This window comes from Trichosurus vulpecula, chromosome 1 (genome assembly GCF_011100635.1).
Source record: "Trichosurus vulpecula isolate mTriVul1 chromosome 1, mTriVul1.pri, whole genome shotgun sequence".
NCBI lineage: Eukaryota > Metazoa > Chordata > Mammalia > Diprotodontia > Phalangeridae > Trichosurus > Trichosurus vulpecula.
In genome coordinates, this window is record NC_050573.1 from 513,129,485 (window position 1) to 513,151,206 (window position 21,722).

At 37.1% G+C, this 21,722-nt stretch overlaps 1 protein-coding gene across 2 annotated transcripts in view; it reads left to right on the top strand.

Annotated features, from left to right (window-relative positions):
- Window positions 1-21,722, top strand: part of SECISBP2 (SECIS binding protein 2) — a 67,440-nt gene that overhangs the window by 25,394 nt on the left and 20,324 nt on the right. For both annotated transcript variants that reach the window (XM_036740935.1, XM_036740936.1), the window contains 5 exons: window positions 5,892-6,011; window positions 14,846-14,935; window positions 15,632-15,721; window positions 17,263-17,395; window positions 21,382-21,548. In XM_036740935.1, the coding sequence (XP_036596830.1) occupies window positions 5,892-6,011; window positions 14,846-14,935; window positions 15,632-15,721; window positions 17,263-17,395; window positions 21,382-21,548 (600 nt within the window). The remainder of the gene's footprint in view (window positions 1-5,891; window positions 6,012-14,845; window positions 14,936-15,631; window positions 15,722-17,262; window positions 17,396-21,381; window positions 21,549-21,722) is intronic.

Below are 21,722 nucleotides of genomic sequence, written 5' to 3' on the forward strand. Positions count from 1 at the left end.
TTTATTCTTCTAGTACTATTTGTTCATCTATTTCCCCAATTGATGAGTTTTTGCTACCACAAAAGTGATACTGTGGTATATGTGACACCATTCTATACAAGATATTCCAAGAATCTCAGTGCAGTACACACATTTTAAGGTTAAACTACACTAAGACTTTTGAGACACACAGTGTTTGACCTTCTTAGGTATGTTCCCAGTAACAGGATTTCTGAGTTAGAGAATATTTTCACAATTGTTTTCCTGGAAAGTTGGACCATAGTTCTGTCAACAGTATCTTACTGGTACGCCTTTCTCCACATATCCTTTCCTGCAATGACTATTTACATATTTTTTCATCTTTGACAGTTTACCAGCTGTGAAGTGAAACCTGATAGTTGTTTTTAATGTTTATTTCTCTTCTTTTTAGTGATTTATAGCAGTCTTTAATATGATCGTTGATAATATTCCAGTTGCTTTTGTAAATTACTCATATCATTTGATAGATTTTCTAGATATATTCCTTATATACTTAAATTTTTTAAATCAAGAACTAAAGAAAAATTTTATTAATGGATTTTTAGTATTCTGATCTTTATTAATTTTCTCCATGTCTTATTGGTCTTAATTTTCAACATATTTCCATGTGAAATGTCTGGCGAATCAGTGCCAAAGTACCTTTGAAATTTTATATTTTCTCCGGAGTGGGGCTAGTTTTTTTCTTTTATGCTCGCTCAAATCTAGCCATTCTTCTATACTTAATCTTAAGTGCCATTTCCATTCCTTCATATAACATATTGTACATAAAGGCAATGAGTGCAAGTGAGGTTGTTCAATTACTTGATGGTAGTGGAAGTAAACTCCTATAAAAACACCAGTGAATATGTTCTCTTGTGCATCTGTCCATCTACAGGTGCTCCTGAAACAGCCCAGTTACCTGGATCTCATGCCAGATTCTCTGTACGCTGTATTTTGCTGTTTCGATAAAGACCAGTCTTGCTCTTGTGTGCTATGCCATTTTGCTTTGCAAGATGAGTAACTCGTAGTCTATATACCTGCTTTATTATCACCGTAAAATGTTTATGAACATTGTCTTTGAATGTATGGAGGACATTCTTGATGAGAACAAGCGGGTCATTTTTTATGTAGCAAGATATGTCGTTTTGGCCCTTTAAATGTCTGTTGGCTGTCGTTGTTACTTGTTTTCAGTCATGTCCAATTCTTCATGACCCAGTTTGAGGTTTTCTTGGCAAAGATACAGGAGGAGTTTGCCATTTCCTTCTCCATTTTCCTGCTCATTTTACAGATGATTAAATCGAAGCAAACAGTGTTTAGTGACTTGCCCAGGGTCACACAGCTAATGTCCAAGGGCAGATTTGACCTCAGGAAGAGGAGACTTCCTTACTCCAAACCCAGTGCTTTATCCACTACATCACCTAGCTGCCTCAGTCAGTAGTTGCAGAAAAAAATAAAATTCTGGAATATTTAATATTTGTGGTTTTAAGAAAAGCAGTTGGGTTGAGTAGAGCAAAATAGCTTTGAAGGCTGTCCTTAAATTGTCGTCTTATCAAAATAATTCTCTTACGAAAAGGAGATAAATTACTATGGATTGATTTATTTTTAGTTTGATTCTAGGATTAAATTCCCTCCTTTAGGAAAAGCTAGCCCTAAGATTAGCCAGGCTACCATAGTCTCTTAAGTCTAGGTTACCTATAGATTTAGTGAGTAGATAGATTGAGAAGACCTTATTATTTAGTAGCAGATAATTTAAAGGAATAAAATAATTGTAGGAGTATAAGGCTTTGGTTTTTTTAAAGGCTAAATTCCCCTTTCTAGTTTCTAGCCGAAAGCGGAGTTGACCAGAGACTGAGTTCTGCTTTCTGTTATCTGGAAAAAGGTTAGCAGAGGTTAAGGTCCTCTTAGTAGATAATCTCCCTTTTTTTTTTTTTTCTGAGATAGAGTCTAAAATGAGTAATGGAATCTTCTAAAGAAGATGGGAGAATGGGGGTGGGGAGGGTGTGACTGCTAACTACTGACCACAATGCAAAAGGCAACACCTGTAAGGCAACGACTTCTGGGGTAGGATTAAGAAAACCTGGAAGAAGCTAACTAGTCAGGTGACCTGCCTTGTCCAACTGAATTATGCTTACGTCATTTCTATTTAAATAAATTTATTAAATTTAAATATTCCTCTTTTTTGTTATGAAAATCAGTTCCATAAATCACTGCTTGTCTCACCTGAGGAGTCAGGTGACCTGGTTTGATATGCAAATGCTAGTTTTGCACATTAAATCATAGATGGCTTAGTAACTATCCCCAGTTTCCTTCTTATTTCAGGTAATTAATTTTAACCTTTGTGTTAAGTAATACTGAGTGATGTCCTGAGTATTAACATCAAGCAAGTTGATAAACAGAGATAACATCAATTTCATATTAAGAATATTTCTTTTATCAACTAGTAACCACATCAAAAAAGATAATGCGGTCAGTCTAGCTTGACCAAATCAGAAAGACTTGACTAAATCAGAGATCACTGCTTTTTCTAAAACCATTCCTCTTATGATACATACTAGAATTTTGCCTGGATCCACATCAAACACATTGGTTCACAATTACCTTTTTTATGGGGGGGAGGTGGGGCGGGACAGGTAAAAGATAGCATGGAGAGGAGGTAGTAAAAAAAATCGATATTTTTAGTTTGATATGACTTCATTCTCTGAATTTACCCCTCCTTCCTCTCAGTGAACCATGCCTATAACATATAATTTAAAAAAAAAAAGGAAAAAAAGTAGCCTCTCAAAACTAACTACATCAACCAAGACTGTATTTGCAACGTTTCATACACTTTGTAAAAAAAAAAGGGGGGGGGGCGTGCATTTACTCTTCAGTCGGCTGGGTGGCGCAATGGATAAAACACTGGCATAAGGATGGCATAAATTCAAATACCACTTGAGACACTCACCAGCTGTATGACCATGGGCAAGACATTCAGCCTCACTTTGCCTCAGTTTCCTTGTCTCTACAATTGCCATTATATTAGCCCCTACTTTGCAGGGTTGTCTGCAGTGCAGACCAGATCCCCTTTTCTTTGTTTTTCACGTACGACGCTCCGTTTTCCTTACTTTTGTGGGGGCCATCTCCAGTCGTCCTGAACTATATCTTGCCACTAGATACAGATGACTCTGAAAGAGGAAGTGAGGCTGGTCACTTTGCACAGCCTTCCCTCACTTAAATCCAACTCACTCACAAATCATGGCATCACCTTCCTTATGTCATGGCCCTCTTCTAGAACAAAGGACAAACAGCAACTTGTGAATAGCATGAGCTGCCCCACTGGGGACCCAGCTGGCCAGTTCCTGTTGGGAAACACAGACCTTCCTTCCTTCATCCCTCCCTCCCTCTCTCTCTCCCTGTATTCCTTCCTCCCTCCTCCCCTCCTCTCCCTCTTCCCTTCCTCTCCTTGTGTCCACATAGTGAGTCATACCTAGGGGTGCTCTGCCCAAAGCAATGTAAATTTTGATCACTGAAACCTCATAAGATACTTTGGGCCCTGATTGCTCAGAGTGAATGTGAATAGCAATTGTTTCTGTTTTGGCCAGAAACCCTGAGGATCTTCCCTCCCAAATTGATTTTTTTTTTTTTAGATTAGGTAAAAGGGCCATTCTTTGCCTCATTTCTTACCTAGTCTTAATCAATGAATGGGCATTGCCTCAGTCAGATTGAGACCTGGGAAAAACCTTAGCTTAAAAAAACCAAGGTCTCCTGCTGCATCCAGAGCCAACTTCAGTCATCTTGATCTGTATCTTGCCACTGGACCCAGATTGCTCCAGCGGAGAAAGTGAGGCTGGTGACTGCACAGTTCTCCCTCACTTAAATCCAATTCACTTGCAAGTCATGGCATCACCCTCCTGATGTCATGGTCTTCTTTGAGAATGAAGGACAAGCAGTAACAATCTTACTTTTGCACTGGCTGTTCCATATGCAGTGAAGGTACTCCTTCCTGTTCTTTACCTCTACTTTATAGATTTCCTACCTTTCAGACACAGCTCAAGCACTTTGTTCTGCATAAAACTTCCTGATTCTGTCAACTTCCAGTGCCCTTCTTCTTAAACTTTCTTGTATTTAACTACTTTTTAATTATTTATGTTTATATATGTACTTGCCTCGTCTCCTTTAGAATGTAATTTCCTTTTGAATAGGGATTATATTTTACTCTTCATACCTACACAAATGGTGCTTGTCATATATTAGGGGCTTAATAAATGCTCTATCTCCAATATAACTTTTCCCTAGTATAAAAGAAAAACAGTCAAACATAAGATAATAAATTCATAGAAGCTTGATAAGTTTAACCAAGAGGGAAAGCTTAGAGGGAGAAAAGAAGAATAGGGCCTAGTATAGAACCTTGGGGAGAGAAAGTGGTTTTATCATCTCTCCTCTGGATCTAAGACTTATCATTGCATTTCATTTGAATTCAAATGTCTTTTTGTGTACTTTTCATTTACATTTTTTGGCCATAGTGCACGCAATTTATATTTTTGTTTCTTCGTTTTGTACCATTTATGTTTTCCCATGTTTCTCTGAATTCCTTATACACATGCTAATCATTTCCTTCACATACCACAATCTGTTAATTTGTCACAAAATTGTTTTTTGCTACTACAAAAATTACTGCTATGAGTATTTTCAAAATTTTCTGTCTTTGACCTTGTTGCCCAGTAAATGAGATCCTTGGGTCAAAAGGCATGAATGCTTTTCTTGTGTAATTCCAAATCGTTTTCCAGAAATTGGACTAAATAATTTACAGTTCCAACAACAATGCAGTAGTTGTCAGAAACTAATACAGGCTCCAGAATTAACAAAGTACATTTAATATGCAATTTGATTTACATGAAGTTTTCAGTGACCAGTGACAGATTTGTTGGGTGAAAGCAAGTTATACTTGAAATATTTTAAAGCCAGTTTAAAATCTGAGAAAACATTTAACTAAGTGTAACTGTCAAATGTAGATTTGCCCAAAGTCCAAGGGAGAAAGACCCTACTTATATGACAGCCTACTGGTTCATTATCACACACTTTATCCATGTACTGTGTGCAAACAGGAGACCTCTCAAGTCCAGAATATTAACAGTACCCACGTATAGCAGTTTTCAAAATGATTTTGTCCCTGGTATAAATTATATTTTTCTGCTTGTGAACTGAAAACAAATGAAGGGTAAACTATGTATGAAAGACTTGTCAAGTAACTTTTGTCAACAAGCAAACACAACTTCAGGAAACTTAAGTGAAAAACTAGGTTTATTACAAGAGAAATAAATGTGCATGTGTAGCCCTAAGCAAATGCAAAGAATTCACAATCCAAACAGAAGCTTGCATATTTATGAAATTGCAATAGAAGAGGAGGAACAAAAATCACCTCAATGGGTGTGGCTGAGGAGGGGAAATCATGAGTAATTAACATGGTAAAAGAAGTGTTTTTTCCTCTTGGGAAATGCTAGATTATGAAGATGCTGTGGTCCGCTAATCTACAAGGGTCTGTACCTGTGATTATTGCCTTGCTGATACAAGGTCCCAGCTGTACAAGTTTCTCAGTCTGATGCAGACTGACTGGCCTGTCTTGACTCCCAAGGACACACAAGGAGTCCAGCTTGGGGCGCAAACTGGGAATTATGTCAGCTCAGGGAGGGGCTTTGTCCTTGGCATGTTCAGGGCCTCCTGCATACCCTGGCTTCATTGTTTCTGAAAAACATGGCAACTCAAAAAGACAAATTTAGGGGACCCTTTACTATTCCTTAACACTTTATAACCCAACTGAGTTTATTGTGTTTCAGTGTACTGCATTGAGAGATATTTAATGTTATCTTCTGCTGAGTTTTCTAAAAAGCAGTATTTTTTCTCACTTTTTTTCACAGACAAAAACCAACAATGTATGTGAAATTGACCAGGAAGAAATGAGAAAGAACAAGAAAAAGAAAAAGAAGCCTAAAGCAAATTACGAAACTCTTACGGTCCAGGAGCCTCCAAGGATTGAGGTATATTTGTTTTTATTATTAAGTTTCTATAGTGTGTTAAATATATTTGTGTTCATAGAAACTTAAGTTTATATTTATTTTCTAATTGAAGTTGTTTTTCTTTAATTTTCTAGTTTTAAAGAAAATAGAATTATGTGTATTTTTTTTTGACAAAACTACTTTTGTTAGGACTTAATCTTCATTTACTTAGTTACAACCTTTTTCAGGTGCTGTTTATCTTCTTGATTATCCATACAAAATAGTTTTTTGCTAAGAAGATACCTATTCAGACTTTCCAGGTTACTTAAAATAGAACGCCAACTATAGAACCTCACTGTAGAGATTGAATTTGGCATAAAGTTCTATTATCATAGGTCATCTCTAAGTGGATTCAGGAAAAGATTTTGTTTACTGTGCCTTGTGAGAGTTGGAGCACTGTAGGTTAGACTGGTGTTTTTAAGGACAGTGGAGGTTATTTAATGTTTTTGCTTCCTGAGGCTTAAGAAACCCAGAGTTGGTGTGGGAGGATTTAGTTTAATTACTACTGACCTTATAGGAATGCCTTTCTCACCTGGCTTGCCCGTTGTGGCCATTTTATCTGAACTAGTATGTTTTTAAATTTAGGAATTGATTCCTGCTTATCCTTTCTTAGTAGTAGGGTTGTTTTTTATTGCATTTTATATACGTTCCTCATATTCTTACCCCAAACCTGAATCCAGAGACCTGAGTTAATCTTAACCTAAGATCAGTGGTTTCCACATAGTACAACGGGTTTGTGAGTATGGTCCAAGAGGTTCATACTAGAGCTTCTTTGATGGTGCCTTAAACAATAAATAATTGCCCAGTTCTGTTCAAAAATATTTTCCTCTACAGCCTTTGTAAAATGTGTTTTATATGAAGTCTTGCAGATAATGGTAAGCATATGAGACTTTACTGAATTATTTCTTTCAGTCCTTAATGTTCCATGTAAAATGTATGTAATTATTTTTATAATTTTATATTTCATTTTCATAATTATAGGTAGAATAACATTTTATAATTATATAATGTAATTTTTAAAATTTGGAACTTTTGGGGACAAAAATTATGGTTGTAGTTATTTTAAGAACTTAAAGAATAAATCCAAAATGATGTACAGCACATTTTTTGTTGTTGTTGTTGAAGGGAGTTTGTGGAGTAAAAATCATGGGGATCCACTATGTTAATTCTCAGTGGCATGGACTGTAAGAATTTGTATTTCCTTTCTGTTCCGATTTACATTTTCCCTGTTTGGCTTTTTTTTTTTTTTATTTTATTTTTTTGTAGTATCCTACAATAATTAGGCTGCCTTTTTTTTTTTTCATAGCTGCTTTCTAGGAATCAGGCAAATAGCCAGTCAAGTCTATATTGGTCTCTCAAACTTTAGAGAATTCTCAAGGATTGTGAAACCGTTTCATTGAGTAAAGATGCTGAGTAGAATTAATACTGTTCACACTTGGCATGTAATGGGGTTTTAAACATTTCTACAATAATTTGGACAAATATGATTAAATTTAATGATTTCTATTTCTTGCTTTCTACCCCTGTTTCCAAGGCACACACTCACACTATGTTGACCAAAAGGACTTTATGGATAATGACTTAAATTATTTTAAGATTTTTTCTAGAATCACTTTGTTGAATTTAGCAAATATGTGAAGTGCTCATTGCATAAAACATATGTTAGGTACTAGAGATACAAAAATTAAAAATAGGTCAAGGAGTTAGCATTGTGTGACAGAGATGCAGCTGTATATATACATAAGTGATGTAAGAATGGATGTGATGGGGGCAAAGGAGATCCAGCAGAAGTGCTCTAGGAAAATTTGAGGAGAGGGAAAGAACACTTTGGGCTTTGGAAATAACTCCATTATGGAGTGTCTTATTATTTTTGGTTAGGTTCAGGATTCCAAGGTTTGTAGTGTGAGGAAGCATGGAGCCAGCAGAAAGAAAGTAAAAGCCAGGTTTGTTACAGAGAAATACAGTAGGGGACTGCCAGAGAAAATAAACCCACTGAGGACCCTGGGTGGAATTGGGCACGTCTAAACTGGTAAAGTCTCATGTGCTTTTATAAGATTCTTATCTGAGGTAAGAAGGAGAGAAAAGCCTGAACCTGCCCCTGCTGTGGGTGGGGTGAGGCTGGGTAGAAGGAACACCTCAACTGTTGACAGTATCCAGAATGCCTGCTGGCAGATATTCTGAGCTTATTTTGACAGGATGATTCAGGAAATGTGAGCTGCTGCTTTCAGTGGGGCAGTGAGGCTAACCTTACAATTGCCCCAGTCTGATATGAAATGAAACTTTTCTGAGCTGTCAGATCACATTCAGGAAAGCATCTAAAATCCAAGGAGTCAGGTAAATAGGTAGGTTACAAGTCCACACTGAAATAATAATCTTAGCCAATCTCTCCATTTGTCACCCTGGAATATCTGTCTTCCCCTGTGGCCTTCTCACCCTGGAACATCCCTCCACCCTGCTGGCCCCTTCTCCCATTGGTGAGTTCCTCCCCTTGCCTTCATTTGGGTGGGGGGGAAATCTAGGCTAGCCACATTTCATTACTTTCCTGACTGCTTTTGACTTTCTAGACATAAACACCACATGCCCTCTTTTGGGTACCTTTTCTTCTCTCTTCTTATACCCTCCACCTTCATCTCCCTTTTATATATTGTCTTCCCCGGTTAAAATATAAACTCCTTGAGGGCAGAGCCTGTCTTATTTTTTGCTTGTATTTGTGTCTCTGCTTAGGACAGTGTCTAGTACTTAGGGCTTAATAAATACTTATTGCCTTGCTTTGCCATTTCCTGTCTGAATGTCTCTGATCTCTGTGGTGGTATTACTGTGGGTTGTAGCCTATTTTTCTGAGAGGTTATGTGCCTGCTGACCTTCCTGTGTTATTGATCCAGAAGCTGCATGAAGACTCTGCAGGGTATACTTGTATGTGCGTTTTCTCTCTGTCTCTCTCTCTCTCTCACTCTCTGTCACACACACACTCACTCCACCCCACCTCAGGCAGGAAGTAATTGAAGGATGGTGGTATAGTGGAGTTAATTTTAGTACCTAATATAGGGAGGAGGAATAGTGGTAACAATAGAAGGGTGGGAGAAAGGACAGAGGCTATAGTGGGAATCCTAGGAGAAGACTCTTTAGTCCAGCCCCAGGCCACACAGGTCAGCACAGTTGTCCTGCTTTGACGGGTGATTAAGGTGATGGTATCATTTGTTGGGTGTCTGTAGGAAGTTTCCACAGGAAAGCTCTGTATTAGTGTCAGCAAACCTCTTTCCTAAGCCACCCATGGAGAAAATAAATAAATCCTCTTGCTTCTCCTCTCCTTTCTAGGGCTTTTGAACCAGATCCTATAACCTGAAGAGGGGAGGGGTTAACTTTAGGGTTGGATGGAAGCAGAGAGTCTTAGGAGCCTGGTAATGTGTGGATGATCAAAATGTCGAGTCTTTAGCAAGGCCATTAAGGAAACTCCAAAGCTGTGTCAACCATAAAGTTGCTTTTTTCTCAGATGTCTGACCAGACCACAGTGCTGGCATTTACTGCCCTCAAGTTATGGAAAATTTGGATCCTGTCCTGTCCTTAGGCTTTGGGCATATTGTTGGCTCTCACAAGCACCTTCAGCTTGGCGAGCTGGGTTTGCCTTCTTGGAAATTCTGCTTTCTGAGCTTTTGATGGTTCTGATGGTAGGAATGAGAAATGACCAGCACCTAGGGGATGCCCTCTAGTCTAGGTGCAGTCTGTCTCTCCAGGCATCCCTTCTACCATGCTTAGCCTTTCAAATTTTGCTTGAGGTTTTTCCCTTGGGGCATAAATGGAGATCTCTACAGACTTCAGTGGTGTCTGCCATCAAGATTCTTTCTCTTCTTAAGAGAGTAAGGCAGGCAGCCAGAATATGGCATTCAAGCACTAGTGCTCAGCAGCGAGGGAATGATTTTTATACTAGAAACCCATAGGTAGGAAATGTCCATCATGTGTAGTCTGGCAACTCCATTAGGCATGGTCACAGGCATAGGGTCCTAACAGGATTGTGGTGGTGACAGCGAGCATTATATTGCCTTTAAAGAGCCTGAGAAGTTAATTGATTTCATCGGGCCAATAATTTTATGTGGGACCACTGCCTTGCCCCCGTGGCCCAAATGGAAACAGAGTGGTGAACTCATAGACCAGAGCATCTTCCAAAGTGCCACCTAGGAGAATGTCATCTACTTAATGCCACAGTCACTAATCACTGGGTTTGGGAGTGGCCATCTTTGACAGGATCAAATATAGAATTCTCTGGTATTCAAAGCTCTTCATAACCTAGTCCTCTCCTGCTTTTCTAGTCTTTTTTACATCTTGCTCCCTACTAAGTACTCTGATCCGGTGAGACTGACCTCCTGGCTATTGAACGAACAAGACACTCCATCTCTCAGCTATGAGCATTTTCTCTGCCTTCCATGTCTCAAACTTGCTCCCTTCTTACTTCTACCTACTGACTTGCCTGGCTTCCTACCTGTCCTTTCTCCCATCACAACTAAAATCTTATTTTCTGTAGGAAGCCTTCACTAACCCCGCTTAATTCTAGTACTTTCTCTTCATTAATGATTTCCTAATTCATCTTGTATATAGCTGGTTTATACTTATTTGTCTCTCTTGTTGAATTATATAGCTCCTTAAGGGCAGGGACTGTCTTTTTTTTCTTTTGCAATTTATTTATAGCACCTTTTTTTTTTCTATTTTGAGATCAAAATCCTCTCCCTTTTTTCTGCTCCTCCACCCTAGAAGGCAAGAAATGTGGTATCAATTACATACATGAAATCATACAAAACATGTTTCCATATTGACCATATTGCCAAAAAAAGCCCAAAGAAAATTTTAAAAAATTGCTTCAATCTATACTCAGACTGCATCGTTTCTCTCTTTGGTGGATAGCATTTTTCATCTTAAGGCCTTTGAAACTGTCTTGGATCAATTGTGTTGATCAGAATAGCTAAATCATTCACTGTTGATTTTCTTACAGTATTGCTGTTACTATGTACAATGTCCTGGTTCTGCTCACTTTTTGCGTCAATTCATGTAAATCTTTCCAGGTTTTTCTGAAAGCATCCTGCTCATTACCATCATTTTTTATAGCACAGTAGTATTCCATAACAATCACATGCCACAGTTTGTTCAGCCTTCCCCAATTGAGGGACGTCCCCTGAGTTTCCAATTTTTTGCCACCACAAAAAGAGCTACTATAGTTTTGTACATATAAGTCCTTTCCTTTTTCTTTGATTTCTCTAGCATACAGACCTAGAAGTGGTATTGCTAAGGTCAAATGGTATGATATGCAGAGTCTGATAGCCCTTTGGGCATAATTCCAAATTGTTCTCCAGAATGGTCTAATCAGTTCACAACTTCACCAACAGTGCATTAATGTTCCAATTTTTCCATATCCCATCCAACATTTGTCATTTTCCTTTTCTGTCATATTAGCCACTCTGATAGCATAAATTTGATTCATTTCTCTATATATTTGAAATAAAAGGCCTTTATCGGAGAAACTTGCTGTAAAAAAATTTCCTCAGTTTCCTACTTTCCAATCTTGGCTGCATTGGTTTGTGGGAAAAAATTTATTTTAATCCAGATTGCCCATTTTACTTCTTGTAATCCTTTTCTCTTGTTTGGTCATAAATTCTTCCTTTATCCATAAATTTAACAGGTAAAATTTTCCTTGCCACTGCAGGGACTGGTTTTTGTCTCTTTTTATATCCCTAGTGTTTAGCATTGTGCCTGGCACATAATAAATGTTTATTGTCTATTGACTGACTGTACTTGTTGGGAGGAACACTGGGCATAGCTTACTTCCTGTTAATGAAGGAAATGTGCTGGTTGAGGAGTGCCTGCAGCTTTTTCAGGACCTTGGCCTGATAGCCCAACATCAAATTTCCCAGTAAATATGTGATTGAGTGTTGCCCTGCTACCTGTAGCCCTCCTTATCTTGGATTTCCCTTAGTGACGTGGGGTGGGATGAGGAGGAGTGGGGGAGTTGGGGAGAGGGTCACTTTCCCTAAGGAGATGTTAACAGTTATCAGCATCTAAACATATTTCTCCATATCCGTTTCACTTCCATGCCATGACATACAAGTTCTTCCTCATTGGTGTAGTTATGAACTAGCCAATTTGTCCCCTTTTAAATCTGTGCTCTGATGATATTTTTTGATGAGATTCTGAATATCCAGGCAGGTAAATTTCCTACTTTCCTGAGCCTTGGCTTCTCCCCTCCTCAAGTTACCATTAACTTTTTAGTGGGGAAGTCTTGAGGAGTCTCTTTTTCCTGCAATCCACCACCCTTTGTTATTGATGGCTGGCTGCTGTGAGGAATTTAACCTCAGGGTGAATAGGGAGTGAGAAGTTAAAGCAACTACAGCTTTTGAAGTATCTTTTAGTTCGGGCCATATCTTAGCAAGTCTCATTTGGGAAGGTCTTCTAGGAGTCTGGGCCAGAAAGCATTTAAAAGTCTTTGAAGGCTCACTACAGAGGTGGAGAAGGAATGGTCAGACTGACAGGAAGGGAATCAAGAGAAGGCAGTGTCATCAAAACCCAGGGGAGAGACTATCCAGGAGACATGGTGATTAGCAGTGTTGGGTGCTGCAGAAGTCAGGAAGGAGGAGAATTGGGAAGAAAACCGTTGAAGTTGGCAGTTAAGAGATCTGTAAGGCGATGGTTCAGCATATTTATCCTTTGTTTTGGTGCCTTAGTTTCTATTTTTGCAGTTGTATGGAGGATGAATAGAAGAAGTAAAAAGACTGAAGGAAGCAAGACTGAGATTTTTTTTACAATAGCACACATAAGGTGATAAAATTATAAATTAATGTGTTGACTGTGTGAAGAAAGAAAGATGGAGCTCTGGGTGCCATACTCATTAATTAACGATCAGAATGTTTGTCAATAATAACAGCAAGGATCTAAAATGTAGCAGAAAGATTTTTTTGAAAATAAGTTTTTGTCTTTTGTTTTCTTTATACCACCATAGTTTCCCAGTATCATCCTCCATCCCCTACAGCTATCCCGTATAACAAATTGTATTTTTAAGACAAGAAAAAAGAAGAGGAGAAAGTCAGAATAATTGATCAGTACATCAAAAACATCTGAAAATTTGTGCAATATGTGTGGTTCTTTCCATTTACATTGTTGTAGTCATGCATTTTGTTTTCTTGATTCTGTTTACTTTGCATCATTTAACGTGGATCTTTCTATGTTACTCCCTATTCATAACATTTATCATTTCTCACAGCACAATGATACTCCATTATATTCATTTACCACAATTGGTTTAGCCTGTGCTTCCACTTTTTTGCTGTCACAAAAAGTGCTGCTATAAATATTCTGTTATGTATGGGAACTTTCTTCTTATCAGTGATCACCCTTGGGATATTAACCTATTAGTGGAATTACTGAGTTAAAGCCTGTGGACATTTTAGGCACTTTATTTGCATAATTCCAGTTTGCTTTCCAAAATAGTCCTCATGATTCACAGCTCTACAAACAGTGCACTAATGTACTTATTTCTCCACAACCCCATCAATATCTTCCCTAATTTGCAAAGTCAGTAAGAAACTGAGGTTGAAATATCACTTCTAGACTGCTAGCTGTATGACCTTGGGTAGAAGGTTTCATCTCTCTGAATTTGAGTTTCTTTATCTGTAAAGTGGTGATAGTATCTATAGTATTTGCCTTGTGGGTATGATGAGTGGATCAAATGAAATGACATTTAAAGTGCCTGTATAAATATAGTGATTTTGTGAACAAGGTGAAATAATCTGATGTGAGCTTCAAAGGAAGAAAGGTTACTTAGTCATGGCATCATGATATGACATGATAGTGTGCAGACTCATCTTCCTACTCTTGTATGTCATAGGAAGTGAGAGAAGTAGTTGACAATGGATTAGGTAGCAAGAGAAGTAGTATTCTCAGGAGAAAGCCAATTTTACAGGGTCTTCCTAAAGTTTGGACACATAGGCAAAAATGCATATTTTCAAGAAATGAAATGAATGAAATTTTCAACAACATTTTATTTAATTGGAATATTAACAAATAACATCTTAAAAATGATTTCCATCATTTGTGATGCAAAGGTTGATGTGCTTTGCAAGATTCACGTGAACTCGATTCAGTAACTCCACATTGCCATAGATTTTAGTGCATTCACTCTTTATGCGTTCAAACAAGTGTGTTGCATCTGTGATTTTCATTGAGTACACCTTCTCCTTTAGCATACCCCAGAAAAAGAGGTCAAGGTCTGTTAATATTCCAGGTATTTCAAAATACGCATTTTTGCCTATGTGTCCAGACTTTAGAGACACCTTGTAGTCAGTATCAGAAGACTGAAGGAGTATGAGAACTAGAGATAGAGAATGAAGGCAAATTTGATAAATATAGGTCTGTCCTAAAAGGTACAGTGAAAGAAGGTAGAATAGTAAGGACTAGGGAGAACAAAGGCAAGGGTTAAGTCAAATGGGAATAAGAATACAAGGAAAGGCTGTAAGTATTTTTGAATATGCCTCTAGCTAAGAATAAAAACTAATCTCAGTCGATGATGTGAATTGTCTTGTTGCACTTAAATAAAATTACTTACAATTTTCTTCTAAAATTAACATTAAAAGCATTTTTTATTACTATGTATGGTTTATTCCTTTATTGTACAGTGCTGTAGATTTGGAAGAATTTAACCTTAGTAAAAAACATTGAGAACTGTTGTTAGTTGATTAAAAAGGAGAAAACATGGCAAAAAACACTTTTTTTTCTGAATATGTATATTGTATTTTTAAAGTTTTTCCACAAATAGATAAAATTGTATATGATTTATTTAGGATATTGAAGAGTTTCCTAATCTGGCAGTTGCTTCTGAAAGAAAAAACAAATTGGAGCCATCAAAATGTTTATCTAAACACCAACCAGAGGTAACATTTTAAAAGAGGTAAAATATAATTCCTGCTGGTATGCCTTTTGTGGTTTAAGTAAACACTTCAGTAGAACAGCTTAGAAATTTTACTCTAGGACTTTGTCTCCTAAGACTTCTTTTTTTTCCATTTCATAATGTTAGTATAAATTGCTTGAAAAATCAAATTCTTTGTCAAGTTTTATTTTATTTTTCTAATTAAAGCATTTTGTCTGTTGTGTAATATCCCATCCATCAACTGACCACAGCTGGGAAGAAAAAGTTTTCTAAGGAACTTCAATTTAAAAGTATGTTGTACATTGTAAATGAAAGAATCATCAAAATGAAACCAAACTGAGTAGTTGAAAAACAAGTGGTGATCTTGGAGAACTGATGAAATATACCTCCCTCTTCATTGCAGAAGGGGTGAAATGTGTTAATTTTGTCAGATGCAGTTACTGTCTTAGGTGTTTTTGCTTATTAATCTTTTCTAACAAAAGAAGAGGGGTCAGTTGAGAGGTGGAGGTGGGATGGGTCCTCTACTTCTTCCCTCTCCCTGCCCATGACCATAATATAATGACTGGTGGCATCAATAAAATGTATATTATATATCACATTTCAAAAGCTGTTGAAGTTTTAAGGTAAGCTTTAATAGCTTACAAAGCCATTAAAGCAAAATAAATTTTGGCAAACTAAAGAGAGATTTGGTTTTGTCCAGGATTCTGAAGAACTTGTTAACCATACACTGACTTCTGACAGAAGAAATGGATCGCAGTCATCAAAATTTCACTCCAAACAGCAACCAGAGGTGAGCTTAACAACAACAGAATCTCTTCAATAGGTTAATTAGTTTTCTAGAATGAAGTTGAGCCTCCCAGTGATTTTTTTTAAATTTGAGTTTACATTGTAATAGTTTATTTTATGTTTACATTTATCTTTACAACATTTCAGTATTATTCTGCTTATTGGAGTAGAATTCCTCACATTTGTCACATACATTGTGGCATTCCAGACAACTTTGCATTTTGATGGACTTTCTTGCAAATAAAACCTTTTGGCTTCATTTTGCAATCATATCATTTAGTCAACCCACATTTATTAAATGTCTGCCGGGCAGTGGAGTATGCTAGGTGCTGGTGATACAAAGACAAAAAATAAAGCAATCTTCTTTTTAAGGAGATTACTTTCTATTCTAGGACACCGCATGTACATGTACATATACATATACATATACATATACATATACATATACATACATATACATATATATATGTATGCACACACACACACACACACAGAATAAATGTAAAGTAGTTGGAGGGGAATCCCTAATAGTTGGGGAAAAGGAAAATCATGAATGGTTTCGTGTAAAAGGTGGAAGTGGAGCTGCAACTTAAAAGAAGTGCAAGATTCTACCAGGGGTAAAGAGGAGGTGCTTTCCCATCATGGAGGATGACCAGTGCAAAGGCATAAAGACAGGAGGTGAAGTTATATGTGAGAAAAGGCCTGTTTATCTTGAAGGAGAATCAACTTGGCAGCTGTGTGGAGGATGGATTGGAATAGGGAAGGACTTGAGGCTGAGTATCTATTAGAAGGCTGTTTTAATCATTTAGTCGACAAGTAATGAAGGCCTGAAGTCTGACTGTATGAGCCAGAGAGAAGGTGTTGTGATAAAAGAAGGGTCACAGATGCAGAAAGGGCAAGATTTGACTGGTTGGATATGTAGGGTAAAGGGAAAGGCAAGAGTCAAGGATAATGACATTGGGAACAAAAAGACTCAAAGAATAGTGCTGCCCTCAACAGAAAAAGAAGCGTAGTTGAGGGCTAGATTATGGGGAAAAGAAAATTAGTTATTTTTTAGAAACATTCAGTTTGAAATTGGAATAGCTAGTTTGAAATACTGATAGGCAGTTGGTGAGTTGGAACTGGAGCTCAAGAGACAGGCAGAGAACTGAATCTCCTAACTGCCACAAATTTACTATGCTGTTTTGGAGTCATTTTAATGTTTCTTGTGTGCCTCAGTTTCCTCATCTGCAGAAATAGTGGGATTGAATTTTCTAGCTCTTAACATTCAGTCATTCTATGATTATAAATAAAGATTACAAGTTTTGGTTAGTTGGTAGCATGAGTTGCCCTAAATATTTCTTGAAATGTTTTAATAACATTAGGATTATGGTTAAAATTTTCAGTAGAGATACCTGAATATATTCTGCTTGATAAGTACGTATACATACATGTGTGTATGTATGTATACACATGTATATAGACATTAATATATATATTGTTTTTATGTAGGCTGCGTATACATATGTGCATAAAGAAAATGCCCCATTTTTACTTTATTTTTAGACTACTACAAAAAAGTTTGGGAAGAAGAGTCAAATTCCAGTGAAGTTGGATTTGGGAGGAATGCTGGCTGCATTGGAAAAAAAGCAGCATTCACAGAATTCAAAACAGTCTTCCAAACCTATTGTCGTTTCTGGTAAGATTAGTCCTTTCCCTTCACCATCTGTTTGCTTCAGAAAGAAAAGGCTGAAAACAATTTATTGTTACGTCGTGTGGGTAATTAGTTTACAGTAATAATAAAAATAATTATTTGAATAATAGGTCTTCAAGGAATCATCAAAGGAACTGATTTTATTGTGTGTAAAGGAATTAAAAGCAATGGAAACCTCATTATAAAGTGGATTTCACATAGATTATTTCACTTCCTCTTACTGCTGATTCTGTCAATAAATTGAAGCTTAGAGTAGTTAAGTCGCTTAACTCAATCAAGTTCATAAATGATGAAGCTGGAAATACCATATTTATACAAGTCCCTCTTAGGAGATAAAGCAAATTTTTAAAAAGAGAAAAATTTTAGGAGAAGCTAAATTAACTCAGTTTGAAATATTGAATTTGAGGTGCCTGTGTAGTTCCAGATGTCAAAAAGGCAGTTGAAGGTAGACCAGAGGTCACAATAGGGTTGGATAAATAAATTCAAAAACCTATACATGAACTCATGGAAACATATCACTAAATGAAATAGTTTGGGGGAGAAAAGTGATCCCAGGACAGCCATAAGGGACACCCATGGTGGTGTGTTTGACCTAGATGAAGATTCAACAAAAAAGACTGAGAAAGAGCTATTAGATAGGTGGGAGGAGAACCAGGAAAGAGCCATGTCATGAAAATCTAGAGAGGAGACAGGATCCAGGAGAACAGGATGCTTATCATCGAAAGCTGCAGAAGTTAAGAAGGAAGAGGATTGAGAAAAGGCCATTAAATTGGACGATTAAGAGATCATTGGTAATTTTGGAGAGGAGAAATCTGTTTCAGTGGAATGATGAGGTCAGAAGCCAAATTGCAAAGGTCTTAGAAGAGAGTGAGAGGAGAGGAAGGAGGAGGAGGCACTGGTCAGAGATAGCTTTCTCAAGTGGTTTAGCTGAGAATTGGATGATAACAGGGATGGCTGCATCAGGTGAGAGCTTTTTGAGGATGGGGAAAACATGGTCTCATTTGTAGGCTGCAGGGAAACAGCTGGTACCTAGGGAGAGATTGAATATAAGTGAGAGAGTGGGAACAGTCTTTTCGAGAAGAAGGTTAAAATGGATCGAGGGTGCATGTAGAGGGGTTTGTCTTTGCAAGGAGTAATGCCACTTTTTCATGTGAGATTAGAGTCAAGGAGGAGATAGGGAAGGCATCTGAGTGATGTGAGATGAGGAGGGCAGAAAAGTGAGTTCTTCCTTGAATGGCCTCATTTTTTTAGGTGAATTATGAGGCAGGGTCCCCAGCTGAGGAGGGGAGGGATGTGTGAAATGGGAGATTTTAGAATGTTTGGAATCGTTTTTGTGATAAGTTCAGTAGTGAATTGAATCGCTTAAGAAGGTGCAAGAGGATTGCCTTGATAGAGTGAGGGTCCCATTGAGATTATGTAACATTTGTAGTGGTCCCAGTTAAGATGGCCTCATGATTTTCTCCAGCTCTGTTCAGCTGCAGTTGGTGGGCGACTGTCTACAAGATCTTTCATATCAGAAATGGCCTTTGCGTCCTCTAGCATTTAGGTGGCACAGTGGATTGAGTGTGGGCCTCGAGTCAAGAAGACTCAGCTTCGGATACTTACTGGTGTGATCCTGGGCAAATCACTTAACCTCTCTTTGCCTCAGTTTCCTTCTAAAGTACCTACCTCACAGAGTTGATATGAAGATGAAATGACATAACAGTGGCCCATAGAGAGTGCTAGATAAATGTTAGCTGTTAGCTAGTACTTTTGTGCCTCTTAAGAAAGGTTAAGAACCCAATTCAGGTGTAGGTGAGAAGAAGGGCAGGGAAATGAATGAAAAGTGTTTGCATAGAGTGTTAATGCTGAGCACGCTCATGTTCTAGGCTCTTCTTTGACGGGGGGGGAGGGGGGGGGGTGGCACGGCAGGGACCAAAGAAAGGAAAAATGTAAGAGAAAAAGATGAAGGTAAAAAATAATTAACAATCATAATTGTGAAAGGGATTGAAGAGATAATAGAATGGATTAGAAAAAGAATCAGAAGATAATACTTGAGACAGAAAGATTCTCAGAGGTGAAATGAGTGGCTGCAGGAGCTAGCAATCATGATTTCACATAAGGAAACAATAAATATTTCTAAGATAAAAAGAGATAAGCAAGGAAATTGCATTATGCTTAAAAGTACTTACCTTATAACATACATGCACCTAAGATAAAATATCGAAATACTGAAAGGAAAACTTAATTGGAAGTGAAATTGTAATAGTAGAGGGCCAGGGAACCTTAATGTACCCTTTCAGATATAACCATATCAGTCAAAAGATTAACAGGAAAGAATTTAAGGATTCTATTAGAATTCTAGAAAAAGTAGAGGTAATAAATTTATTTTTGTTATGTGGGGCAGCTAGGTGGCTCAGTGGATAGAACACAGAACTTGGAGTCTGGAAGACTCATGTTTGTGAGTTCAAATATGGCCTCAGGCACTTACTAGCTATGTGACCCTGGGCAAGTCACTTAACCCTGTTTGCCTCAAAATAAACTGGAGGAGGAAATGGCAAACCACTCCAGTGTCTTTGTCAAGAAAACCCCAGCTGGGGTCATGAAGAGTTGAACATGACTAAAATGATTTAACAAAATAAAGAATTTAAAAGTAATTGGAGACTTAGTAACATAATTCTAAAGAACCACTGAGTCAAAGATCAAATGATAGAAATACTAGAAAATTTCATCAAAAAAAATTATGATAATGAGACAAAATATAAAAACCTATGGGATGGTAGCTAAAGGAGTTTTGACTGGAAATTTCTTTTTCTCTCTAAGCACTTTCCTTAAAAGAAAGAAAGAATAAATCATTTGAACAAGTCAAAAATCCTTTACTCAATTAAAAAAAAGAAATTAAACTTTTCCCCAATTAAATGCTAACAAAACTAATAACTGAGGAAAAATAAATACTTAAAAATATGAAATACTGAGATTGACAAAAGATGACATAGGCTATTAAATAATTCAGTTTCACAAACAGAAAGTGAATAAGCCGTAAAGGAAATCCCAAAGGGAAAAAAACCACAGACCCAAGATGGATTTACAAATTAATTTTGTCAACCAAATAACAATTAATTACAGTATTAAATAAATGGTTTGCAATAAGACTAGGAGACACTCTTCTAAATGTGTTTCAAATATGGTCTCAAGGGGCAGTAAGGTGATATAGTGGATAGAACGTCAACCCTGGAGTCAGGAGGACCGGAGTTCAAATCCAGCCTCAGACACCTGATGAGTCACTTAACCCTAATTGTCTCACAAAACAAACAAATATGGTCTCAGTACTTTAAAGGAGAGAGAGAGAACTCGGAGAAAGAAAATTACAGATCAATATCTCAATGAACATTGATGCAAAATTTTTAAATAAAATATTTGCAAAGAGGCTACAACAACATATTTAAAACATTACACGGTATGAACAGGTTGGAGTTATACCAGAAGTGAAGGATTGGTTCAGCATGATGGACAAGCAGTGATGTGATAAACAAGTCATCCAAAAGAATCAAGATGAAATAAGCCATTCACCTGCTGATAGAGAGGTGATGTACTTAAAATGAAGAAAGGGACATTCAGGATTTCTTTTTTTTTTTCCCTTTCTGGACCATAATGGTATTTGTTGAGGTTTTTTTTTTCCAAGCTTTTGTTTTCTTTTGTTTTTTAATTTGCTTACTGAAGTTGGGTAGTAGGAGGATAGATTAATTTTAAAGTGATTTTTAAAGAAAATTTATGGGCACTTATAGTTTAGAATTAGAAAAAATAGATTAATCATCAAAGTATATTTAGAACCTAATGTCACAACAGTAATTTCATAATAAAAAAATGTGTTTTAAAAAACCCAGTGTTTTGAATTATCTAAGTGAATACTAGAACTTTTTAAAAGTCTTATGATGTCTGGCACTTACTATTGAAATAATGTGTACTACTCTTTCATGTAAATTTCCTTTCAGTTGGTGCAGTACCAGTACTTTCCAAAGAATTAGCTACATCAGTGAAAAATCACCGGTTAAATCAAGTGATGGCTCCTCATAATCCATTGGATTCCAGTTCTCCATTAATAAAGAAAGGCAAGCAAAGGGAAGTCCCAAAGGCCAAAAAGCCAACATCCCTAAAGAAGGTATACTATGTATTTTACTTGATGCAAAACATTAAACATTGGTGAATGGTCTCCCAACTAATACGTTTAAATGTCTTTACTATTTAATTTTTTTTTACCATTCTTATTTGGTAGGGATTTAGTTTTAAGGATTTCAGCTTTTGGTAATTCAAATAATGTTAATTGGCAATCCGA